At 38.4% G+C, this 14,762-nt stretch overlaps 1 protein-coding gene across 1 annotated transcript in view; it reads left to right on the top strand.

The window, feature by feature from the left end:
* The window catches only part of GSC (goosecoid homeobox), a 37,753-nt gene extending 24,119 nt beyond the window's left edge, over positions 1 to 13,634 (top strand). The window contains exons 3-4 of the mRNA XM_088464356.1: positions 7,968 to 8,108; positions 13,340 to 13,634. Of these exons, the coding sequence (XP_088320482.1) occupies positions 7,968 to 8,108; positions 13,340 to 13,427 (229 nt within the window). The 3' untranslated portion in view covers positions 13,428 to 13,634. The remainder of the gene's footprint in view (positions 1 to 7,967; positions 8,109 to 13,339) is intronic.
* The last annotated feature ends 1,128 nt before the right edge of the window (positions 13,635 to 14,762 follow it).

Below are 14,762 nucleotides of genomic sequence, written 5' to 3'. Positions count from 1 at the left end.
GAGAGTGAATAAGGATTTTTCATTTTCAATTTTGTTTTGTTTTGTGGTTTTTCTTGCAAACAGTTTTAAAGGAAATTCTGTCCTACATGGATTTGAGGAATCATTCTAGTTATTACACTGTAACCATAGGAAATTGAAAAATATACAAATGTACCTTATTGATTGCCTTAGCAAACACAACTATATCTGCAGACAAATGCAAAACATCTAAACAGATGTGATAAGTGTTTAAAATACATAACTTATATGAAAAGCAGAGCATAGTAGGAACATTTCGGGGAAGAGAAGACATTCACATGACCCTGATTCTACACCAAGGGATTGTGGGTAGACATGTAACTGATATCCTTATAATCCATTGCGTGCATTAGTTTTATGCAGAATGATTACAAAGTAATTTTAGCATCAACATAGACAAAACATAATTTCCCACAATCCCAACTGGAAGGTTCAAATTTCAATCTCTACAATTACCATTGTGTTGCTTTAGTAAAGTGCCCAACAGTTACTATCTCATCAGATCTGAGTTTGCTGCCATTCTCTATCATAAGGTACTGTATGGAATAAAAACCTTTCCCCATTTTATTCTCCCAAAATTTTTTGGACAAGTACGAGCAGCTGATTATTAAGGGTTTTAGTAAGGACTTGTGCCTTAGGGATGGCCATCGAAGGATTGACCATCAAAGGTCTCCACTGAATCATTGGTGCTTAGCATCAATGGCATGAAACCATTGATGTCTGAAAACCATTGGCGGTGTGATCCATCATTGGGCTTCTCTGGTCTGTGACCCAGTGGATGGCAGCCCAATCTTTAAGGGAGCGGGGCTGAGTGTCACAATGGAGGTGGTGCTAAGCCCGTGACACCTGTGCTGAGGCAAGAAAGAAACATTGCTGCCTCTGTGCCATCGGTGCTGGAGAGCCATTAGATGTCTGCCATTGGTGGCAAACCATTCATGGTCAATGGCCATTCTTACTCTGCCTTTTGGTTTAAATCAAATTTAGATGTGCTGTGATGCTTCAAGGTGTCCTCAATAAGTGATACACCAGCACTTCTGTGAAACCCAGAGATAGAGGCTTATCCTCTAAGATGTCAAGTGGTTGCAGTTTAAGAGGCTTTTCTCCTTTTGCAGAGTGTCTGAAGACCTGCTGATCCTTAGAACATTTAACGTTTGAAGTACACCTAGGGCATTAGTCAGTAATCTGGCGTGATGGGCAATGCAGTCAGAGATTGGTGTATTATCCCGCACAAGATAAAAGAAGAAGATAAAAGAAGAAGAATTAGAATAATTGAGATATGTATAAGAACCAGCAATATATTGATAGCAGATTATATGATAAGAAGAAGTAGCTGGATGTGCCCCAGGAATCGAATACAATGTACTCAAATATAAGTAATTGGCCTCAGCCAATATACAGCAAGAGATTCCTGTGTGGGGCACTCTTTTAAGTCAGAAATATTTTTTGTATTCAATAAAATAAATTAAAACTAAACTTTTAATATCAGTTCTCTCTTTAAAATATTGGGGTACAAGAATTCTGTATCAAAGATATATTACCAGAATCACCCCTTAACATACACAGGGCCTGATTCAGAGCCACTCGCTGCTGGCGAGTGCTCGCTCGAAATCAGGGCGTGTTTTTTATTTTTTTTCTCCAGGCTGCTGGCGATTATCGCGACCATCGGGCTTGCGACGAGACCCTATGGTAGGGTCCCGGCTCCCATAAGCCCAAGTGGACTTCCTGCTCTAATAGAACAGGAAGTCCACTACTGACATCACTAGTGATGTCAGTAGGTCCACCCTCAAACATCAGGCATTCCTTTGGGAACGCCTGCATTTGCCCAACCACCCCCCCTCCCCGCCTACAAAACGGGGCGTGCTGTCACTCACCATTGACAGCCGCTCCGTCTTTTAGCAAGCCCTGCAGCGACTGAAGCTCAGTCGCTCATCGGGGCTCACGCATGCGCAGACCATCAACATCGAGCCGCTTGCGAACGGCTCTGAATGAGGCCCATAGACATTGCAGACATCTCTTCTAAGATCATCTAAATAGATGGCAAAATTAATACTTCAAATATACACAGAAGATTTTACGAATTGTGGTGCCTATAAAATCCCCAGCTAAACCCATATGAAGAAAGCAGCAACTTTGTTTCTAATTTGTTTCAGTTCTACATATATTGTAACATTAGGCGATACAGATTTGCTATTTTGTTCCACTGTCTGATTATTAGCTGTGGTATTTGATTGCAGATACCATACGATATCTTTTTGTGATCCCTTTCCAGTGTATTTTTATATGCATAATTTTTTGGTGTTTTTATACCTAAGATATTGATTGATTCAGGGTATTATTAATACATTGAAATAACCTTTTTATGGCATAACTGATTTTCTTTTAATTTATTATTTATACACAATATTTGTTAATTAAGTTATTTGTTTTGCATTATGGTCCACGGCGCTGTTATTTCTTTCTTTATTTGTTATGCAGTTGCTAATATGCACGCAATCGCCCGATTGTTGTGTACTGTGCATGCGTACGCATCACAGTGCGCAAACTAGCCGCTGCGATCGGGAGAGCGATGGCAGAGGATACGCAGACCCATGGCAGAGTGATTGACAGGAAGTGGCGTTTGTGTGTGGTGATGGGGGGGTGGTCGGGGAAACGCAGGCGTGTCAGGGCATCTCAGCGGCGTTGCAGGAGTGTGCATTAATTATCCACTGCGATACCGTACATAGCATGAGGCCTCATAGCGTGCGCAGAAGTAAGCAACTCCTGACTGAGGTATGACCTGCCTTACCTGTGATTATGGGAGCGATGTTACCGATTGTTTACCTATGTTGCCCTAGTATACGGATGTGAGTAAGGGGAAGCGGGCGTCCTAACGTTAGGCTGCGATCGCAATGCGAATGCAAACATTTACATATCACCGCTGATATTAGCATATATTATACTCTGTAGTGAATCAGGCTTGTGTCACTACTAGTACCAGTGGTAAATACAGGGTCTCTCCTGGGAAAACTGGGACAATGTATGTGACATACTGTGTGACTATTTTTAATACACCTTGTTGGGGGGTGTTAAAATGGGGCAGAAGCTGATCTGTGGAATATTTATTATATATATATATATATTTGATTTGCCTTTGTATTTTAGATATCAGAAGATAAATCAATTAATTCATAAATTGTCTTTGTTATATGATATTACCTAGTGTATGATACTGTTAGTAAGATAACTCACAAAGGTCATTGTTTAGTACAGTAGCTGTTGTTTCACTTGTCTTCCTCAAAATCCCTTTATCTTCCCCAAAACCCACCTTTCTGAGTGGTGATTATCCTCTCACGTTGCACTAGCTTGGGAGTGTGGCATCATGGAAATGAACATTTGCCATTATTGGTTTCAGGTATGAAATGACTGGGGCATTGCTAGGTCCATAAAGGAACATGACAGAGCGCAGATGAAGATCAGTAAGAGACACAGGGGATAACATTATAACTAGTGTAGCATATACATTCCCCTGTGCTAGGCAGGGTTAAGTGAATAAGAGTTTAGAGTCCCTCTGGCTGTTGAATGAGGCTGAAGCTTACCGCAGCTTGACCGGGTCCAGGTTACTTACGAGGCTAGGAAATCTGTGTCCACCGACGCAGACCCCGGACTTGTCTGTTCCAGAAAATGGGGATGGCACACCCCTGTTTCTGGGAACGGGGGCCAGCCACACCCCGGATCCGCCCCCCATATGCAGCAGCAGGTCAATCATACCGCGGCTTGGGGGGGTCTGCGAGCGAGATTGCAGGACCAATTCTGCACATGTGAGGAATGGATCCTGCGCATGCGCAGACTCTAAAACATTGGAGATGTGCGCTAACCATCAGGTTAGCAGACATCTCTGAATCAGTTTAAATCCGATAATCATTTTTTTATATTAAATATGACTGTTTATGGGTGTAAAAATTTTTATAGTAGGACTAAGGGAACCGAAGGCCCCTGCTGGGCAGATAGGAACTTTGGGGGATGATACCAATTTTATGGCCCTGGAGAGTGACTTTTTTTAAAAATGAAAAACAGTTGAATGCTGCAATGCTGCACGGGGCAGAACAGCTGCGTACTACTGAGCTTGTTGTGTTCATGCTCTATGAGGGCGCCTCATTATTTGGACTGGATCATAGCAAGCGCTCATGCTTAATCCTACTCCTGATATGAGGAGACCTCAGCTAATCACATACATTCTGCAGATACTAAGCTTATAAGAATATATCCCCAAAAGGAGAGAGCGTCCTGCTCTACATTCTAGTGGATGCAGTAATGCATTGTAATGTATATAGCATGCCTTCCATGAATTAAGTATTTTTTCTGCTTATGACTTCATTTGCTTGGAGTTCCAATTCATTGCAGTGTCAGCAAGTCTTTGTTTTTGTTACTGTATTTCAGATGAATTTTGTGGGAACTTTATGCTTGGTTGCAGGTAGCATTGGTTATAAAAGTAGATAATATTTGAGGGATGTTGTTGCGTCCCACAGTGTGAGCTACTTACTGACAGGTGCCCGGCCTTTAGTTATCCAGTGTCAGACACCACTTCACCACAGGAGAATCCCGATGGAGGGATCAGGTAATGGTGGCTGTGGGGCAGGTGTAGTTGGATAAATAATAACTGAGTGACGGTGGAGGAGGGCAGTTGGCTGAGAAGGTCTCTGGGGAGGGAGAGAGTAGGTCATGGTGATTGTGGGGAGGTATAGAGCAGGTCATGGTGGTTGTGGGAGAGAGCAGGTCATGGGGGTTGTGGGGAGGGATAGAGCAGGTCATGGTGGTTGTGGGGAGGGAGAGAGCAGGTCTTGATGGTTGTGGAGAGGGATAGAGCAGGTCTTGATTGTTGTGGAGAGGGAGAGAGCAGGTCTTGATGGTTGTGGAGAGGGAGAGAGCAGGTCATGGTGGTTGTGGAGAGGGATAGAGCAGGTCATGGTGGTTGTGGGAGAGAGCAGGTCATGGGGGTTGTGGGGAGGGATAGAGCAGGTCATGGTGGTTGTGGGGAGGGAGAGAGCAGGTCTTGATGGTTGTGGAGAGGGATAGAGCAGGTTGTGATGGTTGTGGGGAGGGAGAGAGCAGGTCTTGATGGTTGTGGAGAGGGATAGAGCAGGTCTTGATGGTTGTGGAGAGGGAGAGAGCAGGTCTTGATGGTTGTGGAGAGGGAGAGAGCAGGTCATGGTGGTTGTGGGGAGGGAGAGAGCAGGTCATGGTGGTTGTGGAGAGGGATAGAGCAGGTCATGGTGGTTGTGGGGGGGATAGAGCAGATCATGGTGGTTGTGGGAGAGAGCAGGTCATGGTGGTTGTGGGAGAGAGAAGGTCATGGTGGTTGTGGGAGAGAGAAGGTCACAGTGGCTGTGGTGCAGGTGAAGGTTGGCAAAAGTAGGTCAAAGTGGTTGTGGTGCAGGTGAAGGTGGGCAAATAATGGCTGGGGGATGGAGAAGGTGGGCAGCGGCATGAGAAGGGCTGTGTTTGGGAGAGAGTAGGTCATGGTTATAAAAGAAGTTAATGTGAGGGATTTTGTGACATCCTGCAGTGTAAGATACTTACTGACAGGTGCCAGGCCTTTAGTTATCCAGCATTAGCAACCACTTCACCTTAGGAGAATCCCGATGGAAAGAGCAGGTCATGGTGGCTGTGGGGTAGGTGAAGGAATGCAAATAATGGCTGTGGAGCAGTGTAGGTGGGCAGTGGACTTAGAATGGCTGTTGGGCAGGAGAAGGCAAGACAATTATTATAATTAGTTGTGAGGCGGGAGAAGGCAGGCTTAGAAGGGCTATGGGGTGAGAGAAGGCAGGCTTAGAAGGGCTATGGGGTGAGAGAAGGCAGGCTTAGAAGGGCTGTGGGGTGAGAGAAGGCACTCTGCTCCCAGTTTTCAAGGGCATGGAATAATTGTGTAGAGCTACTATGAGGTAGTAACTTATAGAGTTTACACACTAGACCTTTTACACAAATCAGTTTTTAAAGCTTAGACATAATTAGTTGTAAAGACCCTTTGGAATGAAATAAACCCACTGCTTATCTAAAATGTATTGACTAGTTATACTTTCATGAAGAGTGTATCCATCAGTACCTGAAACCAACAAGAGCCTCTGACTCTCTTCGTATGGGAAAGGGCATTAAATGAATGGTGCTGCCAACCCCACCATTGATATTTGCCAGTTACTTTTCACATCTGATGCCACTTTGCAGTGGGAACATTGAGCAGTACCATGCATCCATATATTGTGCTTGAATCTAAACCAACGGGAAAGGAGAAATGTTTGCTTGTATCGGTTAATGCGAGATACAACATTTAAATATGTAAAAAAATATATTACTAATTGACTACCCAGATGGATATGTTCATTAAAGGATAATTCCAAACAAAACTGGATATCTAGTAAAACTTGGTCACACAATCCAGCAGGTCTCCCAACATGTTCAGCTTGACCACCACTTCCCGGCTCCTATGTATTCCTATGGGCAGTAGGTTGCTGATAGAACAACATGGCACATGTCTGAATATGGAGAATGCATCAGATGACCTTCATTGCTCTTGCCAACTTAGTCTAGTATTAGATCCACAGCATCTGCTCTACTGACAACCCAATGCCAGTGGGCTCATTAAGGAGAGAGCTAATAAATCCTCCAAAGATGTTGCAGGTCCTGAAGAACTACATGAGTGCTGGACCCCAGTAACTAAACTTCAGGGGCCACAATTACCTTTCATAATTTTAGCTTTTGCCCAGAATTGTCTTTTAAGAACAAAATGAGAAAATGTGCTAGAGATTTAAAGAGGGCGGATTTAGGGGTCACACAGCCCCTAGGCAAAACATTATTGATTTGCCCTATTACATCACTGCCCCCTTCATGTTGGGCCAGTCTCAATTTCTCCTGACCACCAATGCAGCCTCCCCACCACCGCAACCACCTTTCTGCCCATTGCCCCCCAATGCCAATTGCTAAATAAAAAAATAAGTCATAATGCCCAAAAAAATCACATGGACCCATTAGGCCAGTAGTCTAGCAGGACCCTCATGCAGGGGAGCCTGCTGTGCTGACCCCTAGCAAGTGTTGTCCCAAGGCATATGTCTCACTTGCCTAGTTGGAAATCCAACACTGGAATTAGGGCTGGGCCATGGTCCTAAGAGATTGAGCGTCTTGGATCTTGCTGAAGGAACATGTGGAACATGTGATGCACAAGTCTTTGTTTTCTTTGACCTAGGTATGCATATATTAAAAATGAAAAAAAAATTCCACAATCTGACAGTTATAAAAATTTACTCAGGATTAACATTTTGCACTGACATATTATGAGGGTAGTGAGTTTTAGAGACTGAAAATAGGGGACTAATAACTCTATTTCCATGAATAACAATTGGGGCCTGATTTTGGGTCAGATGCAGTGTGCAAGTTTCAATGGTAACATCTAAAGCCACACCAATTGGGAAGTTCATTGCCTACAGATGCTGGCAGTGGCCGTCTCAGTCCATGCACATTCAGATGCATGGATCTACACCAGGGAAGGGCTCTGTAGTGGCATTAGCATAAAGATGCAGATTAGGGATGTGCAGGCTCGGATTAGTTCGGATTTTTCCCGCCAAAAATCAGGTCTCAGAAAGAGGCAAAATGTCCTCTTTCATGGACAAACATCATCTTTCATGGACTTTTGTCCAGGAATGATGATGTTTGTCCATGAAAGATGACATTTTGCCTCTTTCTGAGACCCAATTTTTGGCAGTAAAAATCCGAATTTGGTGGGTAAATCCGTACTAATACGAGCCTGCACATCCCTAATGCAGATGTGACTGCTGCAAAAGACGCCAGTGCACCCAACTCAGACTCAGCCCCTTGGTGCGCTGAATGCAATGTGAAATTTAGTACTGTCAGTGATTGCTATATTCTATCTGGGGCAGATAACATTATTGATTTCTCTCTGCTATGTACCTTTATTCTCATAGCTGTGACCACTGCCTCAAGATAATTGCTGTACACAGGGAAGTTCCAGATGAAGACAGTAGGTTCCACCAGGACTCCTCTGATCTCCCACTCTGTCCATGGAACCTGGATTCTGCCAAACCAAGTTACAGCCATAGCCTTGGGTAAGTTTACAGTTTTCCTATTGTTTCTTGGACTGTGTCGCATGGGGGTTTCCAATAGCTTAGCACAAAAGTAAAGCAAACTATGTTATTGTTATTGTAATCTGTAATAAAAATTTTAATGATAATACAGGATTCATGATCATACCATAAACAAGTTTGAGGCCCTCAATCAAATTTGATCAAATTTTCAGCCAGTTCAAATTATTCGAGCATATATATTAAGAAAAGTAAATCTATTTGTAGGATCATGATGGGTTTTTTGTTTTGATTTCTTTAAATCTGTTTTTGTTCCTTTTTGTAAGGACATCCACAGAGTAACTGGCTATGTTTTCAAACACTGGCCATATTTTTATTTTTCATTATAAAGTCTACTTTTTATCCTGTATTATTAATATTAAAATTATTATTACAGATTAATAAAGCAATAAAATAGTTTGCAGCATTATGGTAAGCTATAAGTATATTCAGAGCATTAGAAGAATTACATAATTTGAACATGATGGTACGATCAATTAAATTTTGTAGTTTGATGTTTAGGTCTTACCTACAAGATATGGGTTTAGATTAATATTTTGAGGTTCATAAAAGTGTACAAAAAAACTAAAAAAATAATCTTAATTGGCTACATTTCATAGTAACTTATTTTAGTATTTTTTATACAAACAGAAAACATTACTGCATCTGAGACTCAATATTTTGTTTCACTTTAGCTAAAAATTTTAGTCTATCTAAAGTAAAAAGGATCTATGACAAATTTAGGACATTTTGATTCATTATTACCATGATGTGTCATTTTTTATTGTCTTTATTATTTATTGAAGTAGAACTACAAGATTCCATAACTCTGGATAGTGGGTAAATAAAGCGTAGTATAAAGAAGTAGAGGACCAACAGGAAAATTTCAAAACAAGCACACACACACATACACTTAAATTAAGATTTATTTTTATTCTATTAGTGTGAGAGATATAAACAAAAGTTAGTAAATGCAATAAACACAAACATAGCAAGAGGTGATACTGCAAAAACAAAGTTTAAATGTGAATACTGACATACTCATTTTAGCTGGATTTTGGTTTTGGATTAAAGGGAAATTATATATTTAAAAAAATCTCTTCTTTCATGTGGCTTCTACTACTGCGGTCTCTGGTCTCCTAAGTGATTTTAAAAAAAATAATCTTTAGTTGTTCCAGCAGATATGCTGGGCTTCCATGTTAGTCTGGCGCCTGGGTAATGCTACGAAAAATTTCAGGGGGAATAACATGGTCAGAGTTTTCTTTATTGACAACATGGAAGCCTATCACATGCTTCTTATAGAGATGTAGAGGCCCATTTTGTAAGCACTGTAATGTGTTTAGTTGCATCCTCAGCTTTAGATTTTTAAAATCTATATATATTTTCAAATCTAAGTTATGATAACAGCCGGTGCATAGTCAACTGTTTTCTAGACAACAAGCAGTTTACATGTTGTTCTTCATGTAGTATCAGTTATTGACATTTATTAAAAAACAATAATGTTGGAATGTTTACTTTATAAGTTTATTATATATTTATAGATTTCTTTTTAATGGTAGATTGCTCTCAAGCATATATTATGCAAAGAAGTGACTAATGTTTATTGAAAGAGGCAATTGCACAGGAAGGTAGAACAATAAATTAAAATACACACTAATAATATATCTATATTTTAACAAATCCAATTAAATATAGATTAATCCATTACATTCTTAAGCTTACTATTTTGAAAATAAATATATATTTTATAATAGTCTTAGTACTTGAAAATTGGATCCACCCTTTAATCTGATCAAATGAAAATTGGTTGAATAATAATAATAATAATAATAATAATAATAATAATAATAATAATAACTTATAAGACATTATTGCAAAGTTAGCCTGTATTGGAAGTCTTACCAGCTACAAATTCAGGACCTCAGAACAACTTAACATAAATATGTTAACATGACATCTATCCAAAGAATAAATGTATATTAATTTGAAACTGTCCAACGCATCCTTACTGCTTTTATTAGATTGTCAAGTCAGTAAAAAAGGTATTGTTACAATTTAATTGTGAAACATATATCAAGCTTAAATTTATAAATGTAAGTGAATACCTATTAAGTGTTTGTTAGTATAGGATAGTATAGGATAGATCATTGAAATAACAATTCAATGTGAGTTGCTATTTGACATGTTTCTAGAAATTAACACTGATAATTATAATATAATCTAGATTGTAATGGATGTTTCTAAATAGCATTTGGACATTTGCTACAGAAAGAAATATTCACTTCATATTTTTATTATATTGTAATCAATTTAAAATCCTGAGCACCAAAGCACTTGCAGTTTGGACAATAGCAATTAAAAAAAAATTTGTTCAGTTTATGTGTGTTAAGTAAAATGTAAGACTTAATTTGCTAAGTAAGACATAAGATGATTTAAGTAAAGCTATACATGTTTTTTTAAAATGCTATTCAAATGTATCTTTTTTTAGATGATGACTGCTCGTGACATTTTATTAAAAAATTATGGCCAAAGATGAACTTGTAGACAATTAATTTTCAGTAATGCATGTTTTTAAGTATTCCCCTATGAGTCAATCTATAATTTTCAGTTTGCTTGAGACCCCCAAAACAGACATAATCTGACAAATTCCAAGTGGTACAAATGTCCTGTTCATTACGTGCAAAAACTTTTTGGAAGCAATGTTTTACATTCTCATAAAAATGCATTTATAATAATGTTATCCTAAGAAAAAAATAAAATATACAGTTACTCCATGCAGGTATTATATTTTAAAAAACAGCTACAGTTTTTTTTAGCTATTTAAAGGTCAACAGTGGACAGTACACACTGGAAACAGCTGTACAGTTCTCATCTGTCATTTTTACTGGAGCAGCTGCTTTAGATATTCAGTCATACTTACACTAAACAGTTGTGGATTGCTGCCATCTTACCTGTGGCTGTTTGTGATGTGGCCTACAAAATGTTTGGGGCAGAATATGAGGCTAAGCACATTCCACCAAAGTTTAAGTTTTCAACAAGGAAAGAAGAAAATAAATAATTATTTTCCTTAGTGGACTTGCATTGATTTAAACATATTTCTGATTTCTCATATAAAACAAAAAAAACAAAAAAAAAAAGTTCCATTTATTTTAACACCAAGAAAAAATAAATCAATAGACATGCCAATTTGAATTAATAAGTCTTCAGCAAAGTACCTCATTGTCACTTTTCAGACTTTATGTTCACTTGAAAATGTTAAATTAACAGATAGAAAATTTTAAAAAAGGCCTTTATGAATGCTGCAGTATATATTCTCTCTGTAAATTATTTACTAACAAATTACAGTATTAATGAATCAGAAAGAAACTTTAATTATCTAACCTGCAATAGGCTTATGAAAACTTAGTGCTGATTGGTTGGAAAGGATCACTGTAAAGTTAATAAAATTAGTAATTAGTAAATAACACCCTCTGACTTGTACTGTATGTCCAATAATATTTTTAAACAAACATTTTTTAATTATTTTGTGCAGCAGATAGACAATTTGGACACTCCCAAAATCACTCTTCATTCTTTTTTTGTGACCAAGTCACAAAACCAATAAATATTTAAATAAAAAAGTGTGATTTTAGACTACTGTATTTCATTAATGGTGCTTTATAAATAATATTGAGTTATATCAGCAGTTTTCAAGAATGTTGTGTTTTTTCTGGCCACTTTTATGTTGTTCTGCTTTGAGTCAGGGAAATTAAAAAACACAAATAAATATTATATTTTCCTCACATACTTCTTTTACACAAAAATGGTGGCAGAACAGTAGCTATCAGTCTCAAAATGTGGGTACATGTATTATTATTATTTATGCACTCATTCCCTGTGTGCTATGTATTATTATTATTTATGCACTCATTCCCTGTGTGCTATGTATTATTATTATTTATGCACTCATTCCCTGTGTGCTATGTATTATTATTATTTATGCACTCATTCCCTGTGTGCTATGTATTATTATTATTTATGCACTCATTCCCTGTGTGCTATGTATTATTATTATTTATGCACTCATTCCCTGTGTGCTATGTATTATTATTATTTATGCACTCATTCCCTGTGTGCTTCTTGGTTTATATTAAAATGACCCTTCTTAGGAAAAAACGTGTGTGGTGAACGACTCAATAAAACAAACGATGACTTGACTGCTGACCAATTACCGGTGGTTCAACGGAGGCTGCCAGAGCGTGACAAAAACAAGCTTAAGGCTGCGATTGTACCCACAAATATGCCGCTTTACTAGCAACACCTTAACTTTCATACCACACCTTTTCCTATGGGAGTGTTGTTAGTTCACTTAAAGTACATTGAACTATATATGTGTCAGGTTACCTGCTTTAAAGATGGAAGTTAAAGTTCAAAACAATATTTTGAAAAAATAACTTAATTTGATCATAATTCATATGGGTTTATTTTACGTTTCAGTATTATTGTTACTACTGCATGAGCAAGTAGGAGAAAAACAATGTAATTCTTAGTTTTATTTATAAACAGAAATGTCATAAATAGATACATATAAAAGTTATATGATAAAGAATGGTTAGAAAGACAAGGTTTGTCTACTTAGAAGAAAGGCTCCTTAAAGGTCACCTAAATAATATGTATAACTACATTTATGTTTAACACAAAGATTTGTCCAATTAAAACGTTGTAACAAGGACAAGGGGTAATCCCTTGCAAACAAATGAAAGAAGTTTTCAGCTTCAGCATATGAAAGGTTTCTTTACTGTAAGGGTAGTTAAACTTTTGTATTCGTAACATATAAGGTGGTTCTAACTAATTATGTGTCTGTAATTAGTAAAGGATATAATAGGGGTGATTGATCCAGGATATATCTTACTCACCATTGCAAGGCCAAATTTGCAAATGTCTGAGTTACATTTTGCTTTTCTTTAGCTTAACACAGTTAGAATTTATGAAAGGTTCGTTTAATGTACCAGTTTCTTTTTTAAACTTTATATAGAATATGTAACTATTAACAGGGAAATAAATTATGTTTTTCTGCTGACTCTGACTACAAAGCTGTATTTTTTATCGTGCTTTATTAGTTCTATATTATTAGATTGTGTTATAAGCAAGGAGTAATTGTTGAGTGTGAAATAATTCTTATGGTTCATATATTTACCATTAAAATTGGAATATATCTGATTTTTTTTATCCCACAGGATCCACCCAGAAATCTTGAATGGATACTTCAATCATTTGAAAATAAATATTTTACTTGGCCAAGCAAACATTTTTATTTGTTACTAAATACAGCAAGTCATTTGTGATTACTAATATTGGAATTGTTTTTATTTTAAAAGTGATGCAGTACATCTAGCCGTATAAACTGCTGAGCTACATAGGCTCCTTGAAAATGTTTTTTTTGTTTTGCAACAGATGAATTTAATCAATATTAACTGAAAAATGTAACATAATATTATTTTAAATATTAAAAATAATTTGAATTATTTGCCATTGCTGTAGCTACTGAAGAATACTTCATTTCTCTTGGTGCCATCTCAATAACACATGTACTAACATGGTATCTTTAAAAATATGCTTTTATCTTAAGTCCCACCTTCATAATGGATCAGAAAATATATATATACTGAGCAATTCAAACATATTTCCAATTACATATATTGTTTATTTTATATCAAAAGATTTCATTGCGGCTATACGTGCTGTGAAATCACAGCCATGATTGGCACTTGGGGCCCGATTCAGACCTGCTCGCTAGGCTGTGTGCGCACGTTGCCTGCCGATGTTTGCAATGTGCGCATGTGTATAAGACGCAGTGCGCATGCGTGAACTAGTCCATGCGATCGAGAAGCATTTGTGCGCAGTGCAAAGTCGCCTCGCTAGAATGAGTGACAGGACGAGCCGTTTGTGGGTGGTGACAGGGGGTGGTCGATGGTAATGGAGGTGTGGTGGTGCGAACGCAGGTGTGTCTGTGATTTGGAACACCTTTTCAGGGGCGTGCTTAATTAAGACACATCATCAGCGTACACGTCACATGGCTGAATTACACACAGCAGCGTTCGCAGTGCTTGCGGTAGGGTATGGTCAGCCACAAGTGCTGCGTATGGGTCCGATGTTACTTGATGTTACTGATTGTTGCATACACTTCCTGGAGATGACGTGTGTTATGAAGGGAAAGTGGGCGTCTCATGACAGGCTGGTGGGCGTCTATATACGCACTGGGATTGCACACCAAGACATAGTGGGCATGCTAATGTCTTGCCGTGCGATCGCGGGATTTGCATACTTTGGCTCTGCGTGCGAACGCATCTAGCGAGCGGGTCTGAATCGGGCCCTTGGAGCGATGTCACAGTGTGCGTGCCAAAAACAAAAAATGAAATCAACAAAGGTATTTTAAAAAACTGCATTTGGAAAAAGACCACTATGCAAACAAGGCTGGCAAATGCATCAAAGTGTTACTTTTCATTTTAAAGTCTTAGCACTGCAATGTATCAGAAATAGACACACCAGAGAGTTGTTACGGTAACTTGCCCCTCTAGCAATTTCTGCACCTCACATCAGCAGCGTGCTTATGAAATTTGCCTTTGCTAGTAAGCGAGCCCGTTAGGCATGCGCAAGATT

This window comes from Taudactylus pleione, unplaced genomic scaffold, assembly GCF_031769625.1.
Source record: "Taudactylus pleione unplaced genomic scaffold, aTauple2 ptg001661l, whole genome shotgun sequence".
Taxonomy (NCBI): Eukaryota; Metazoa; Chordata; class Amphibia; order Anura; family Myobatrachidae; genus Taudactylus; species Taudactylus pleione.
This window is presented reverse-complemented; position numbering and strand designations above follow the sequence as displayed.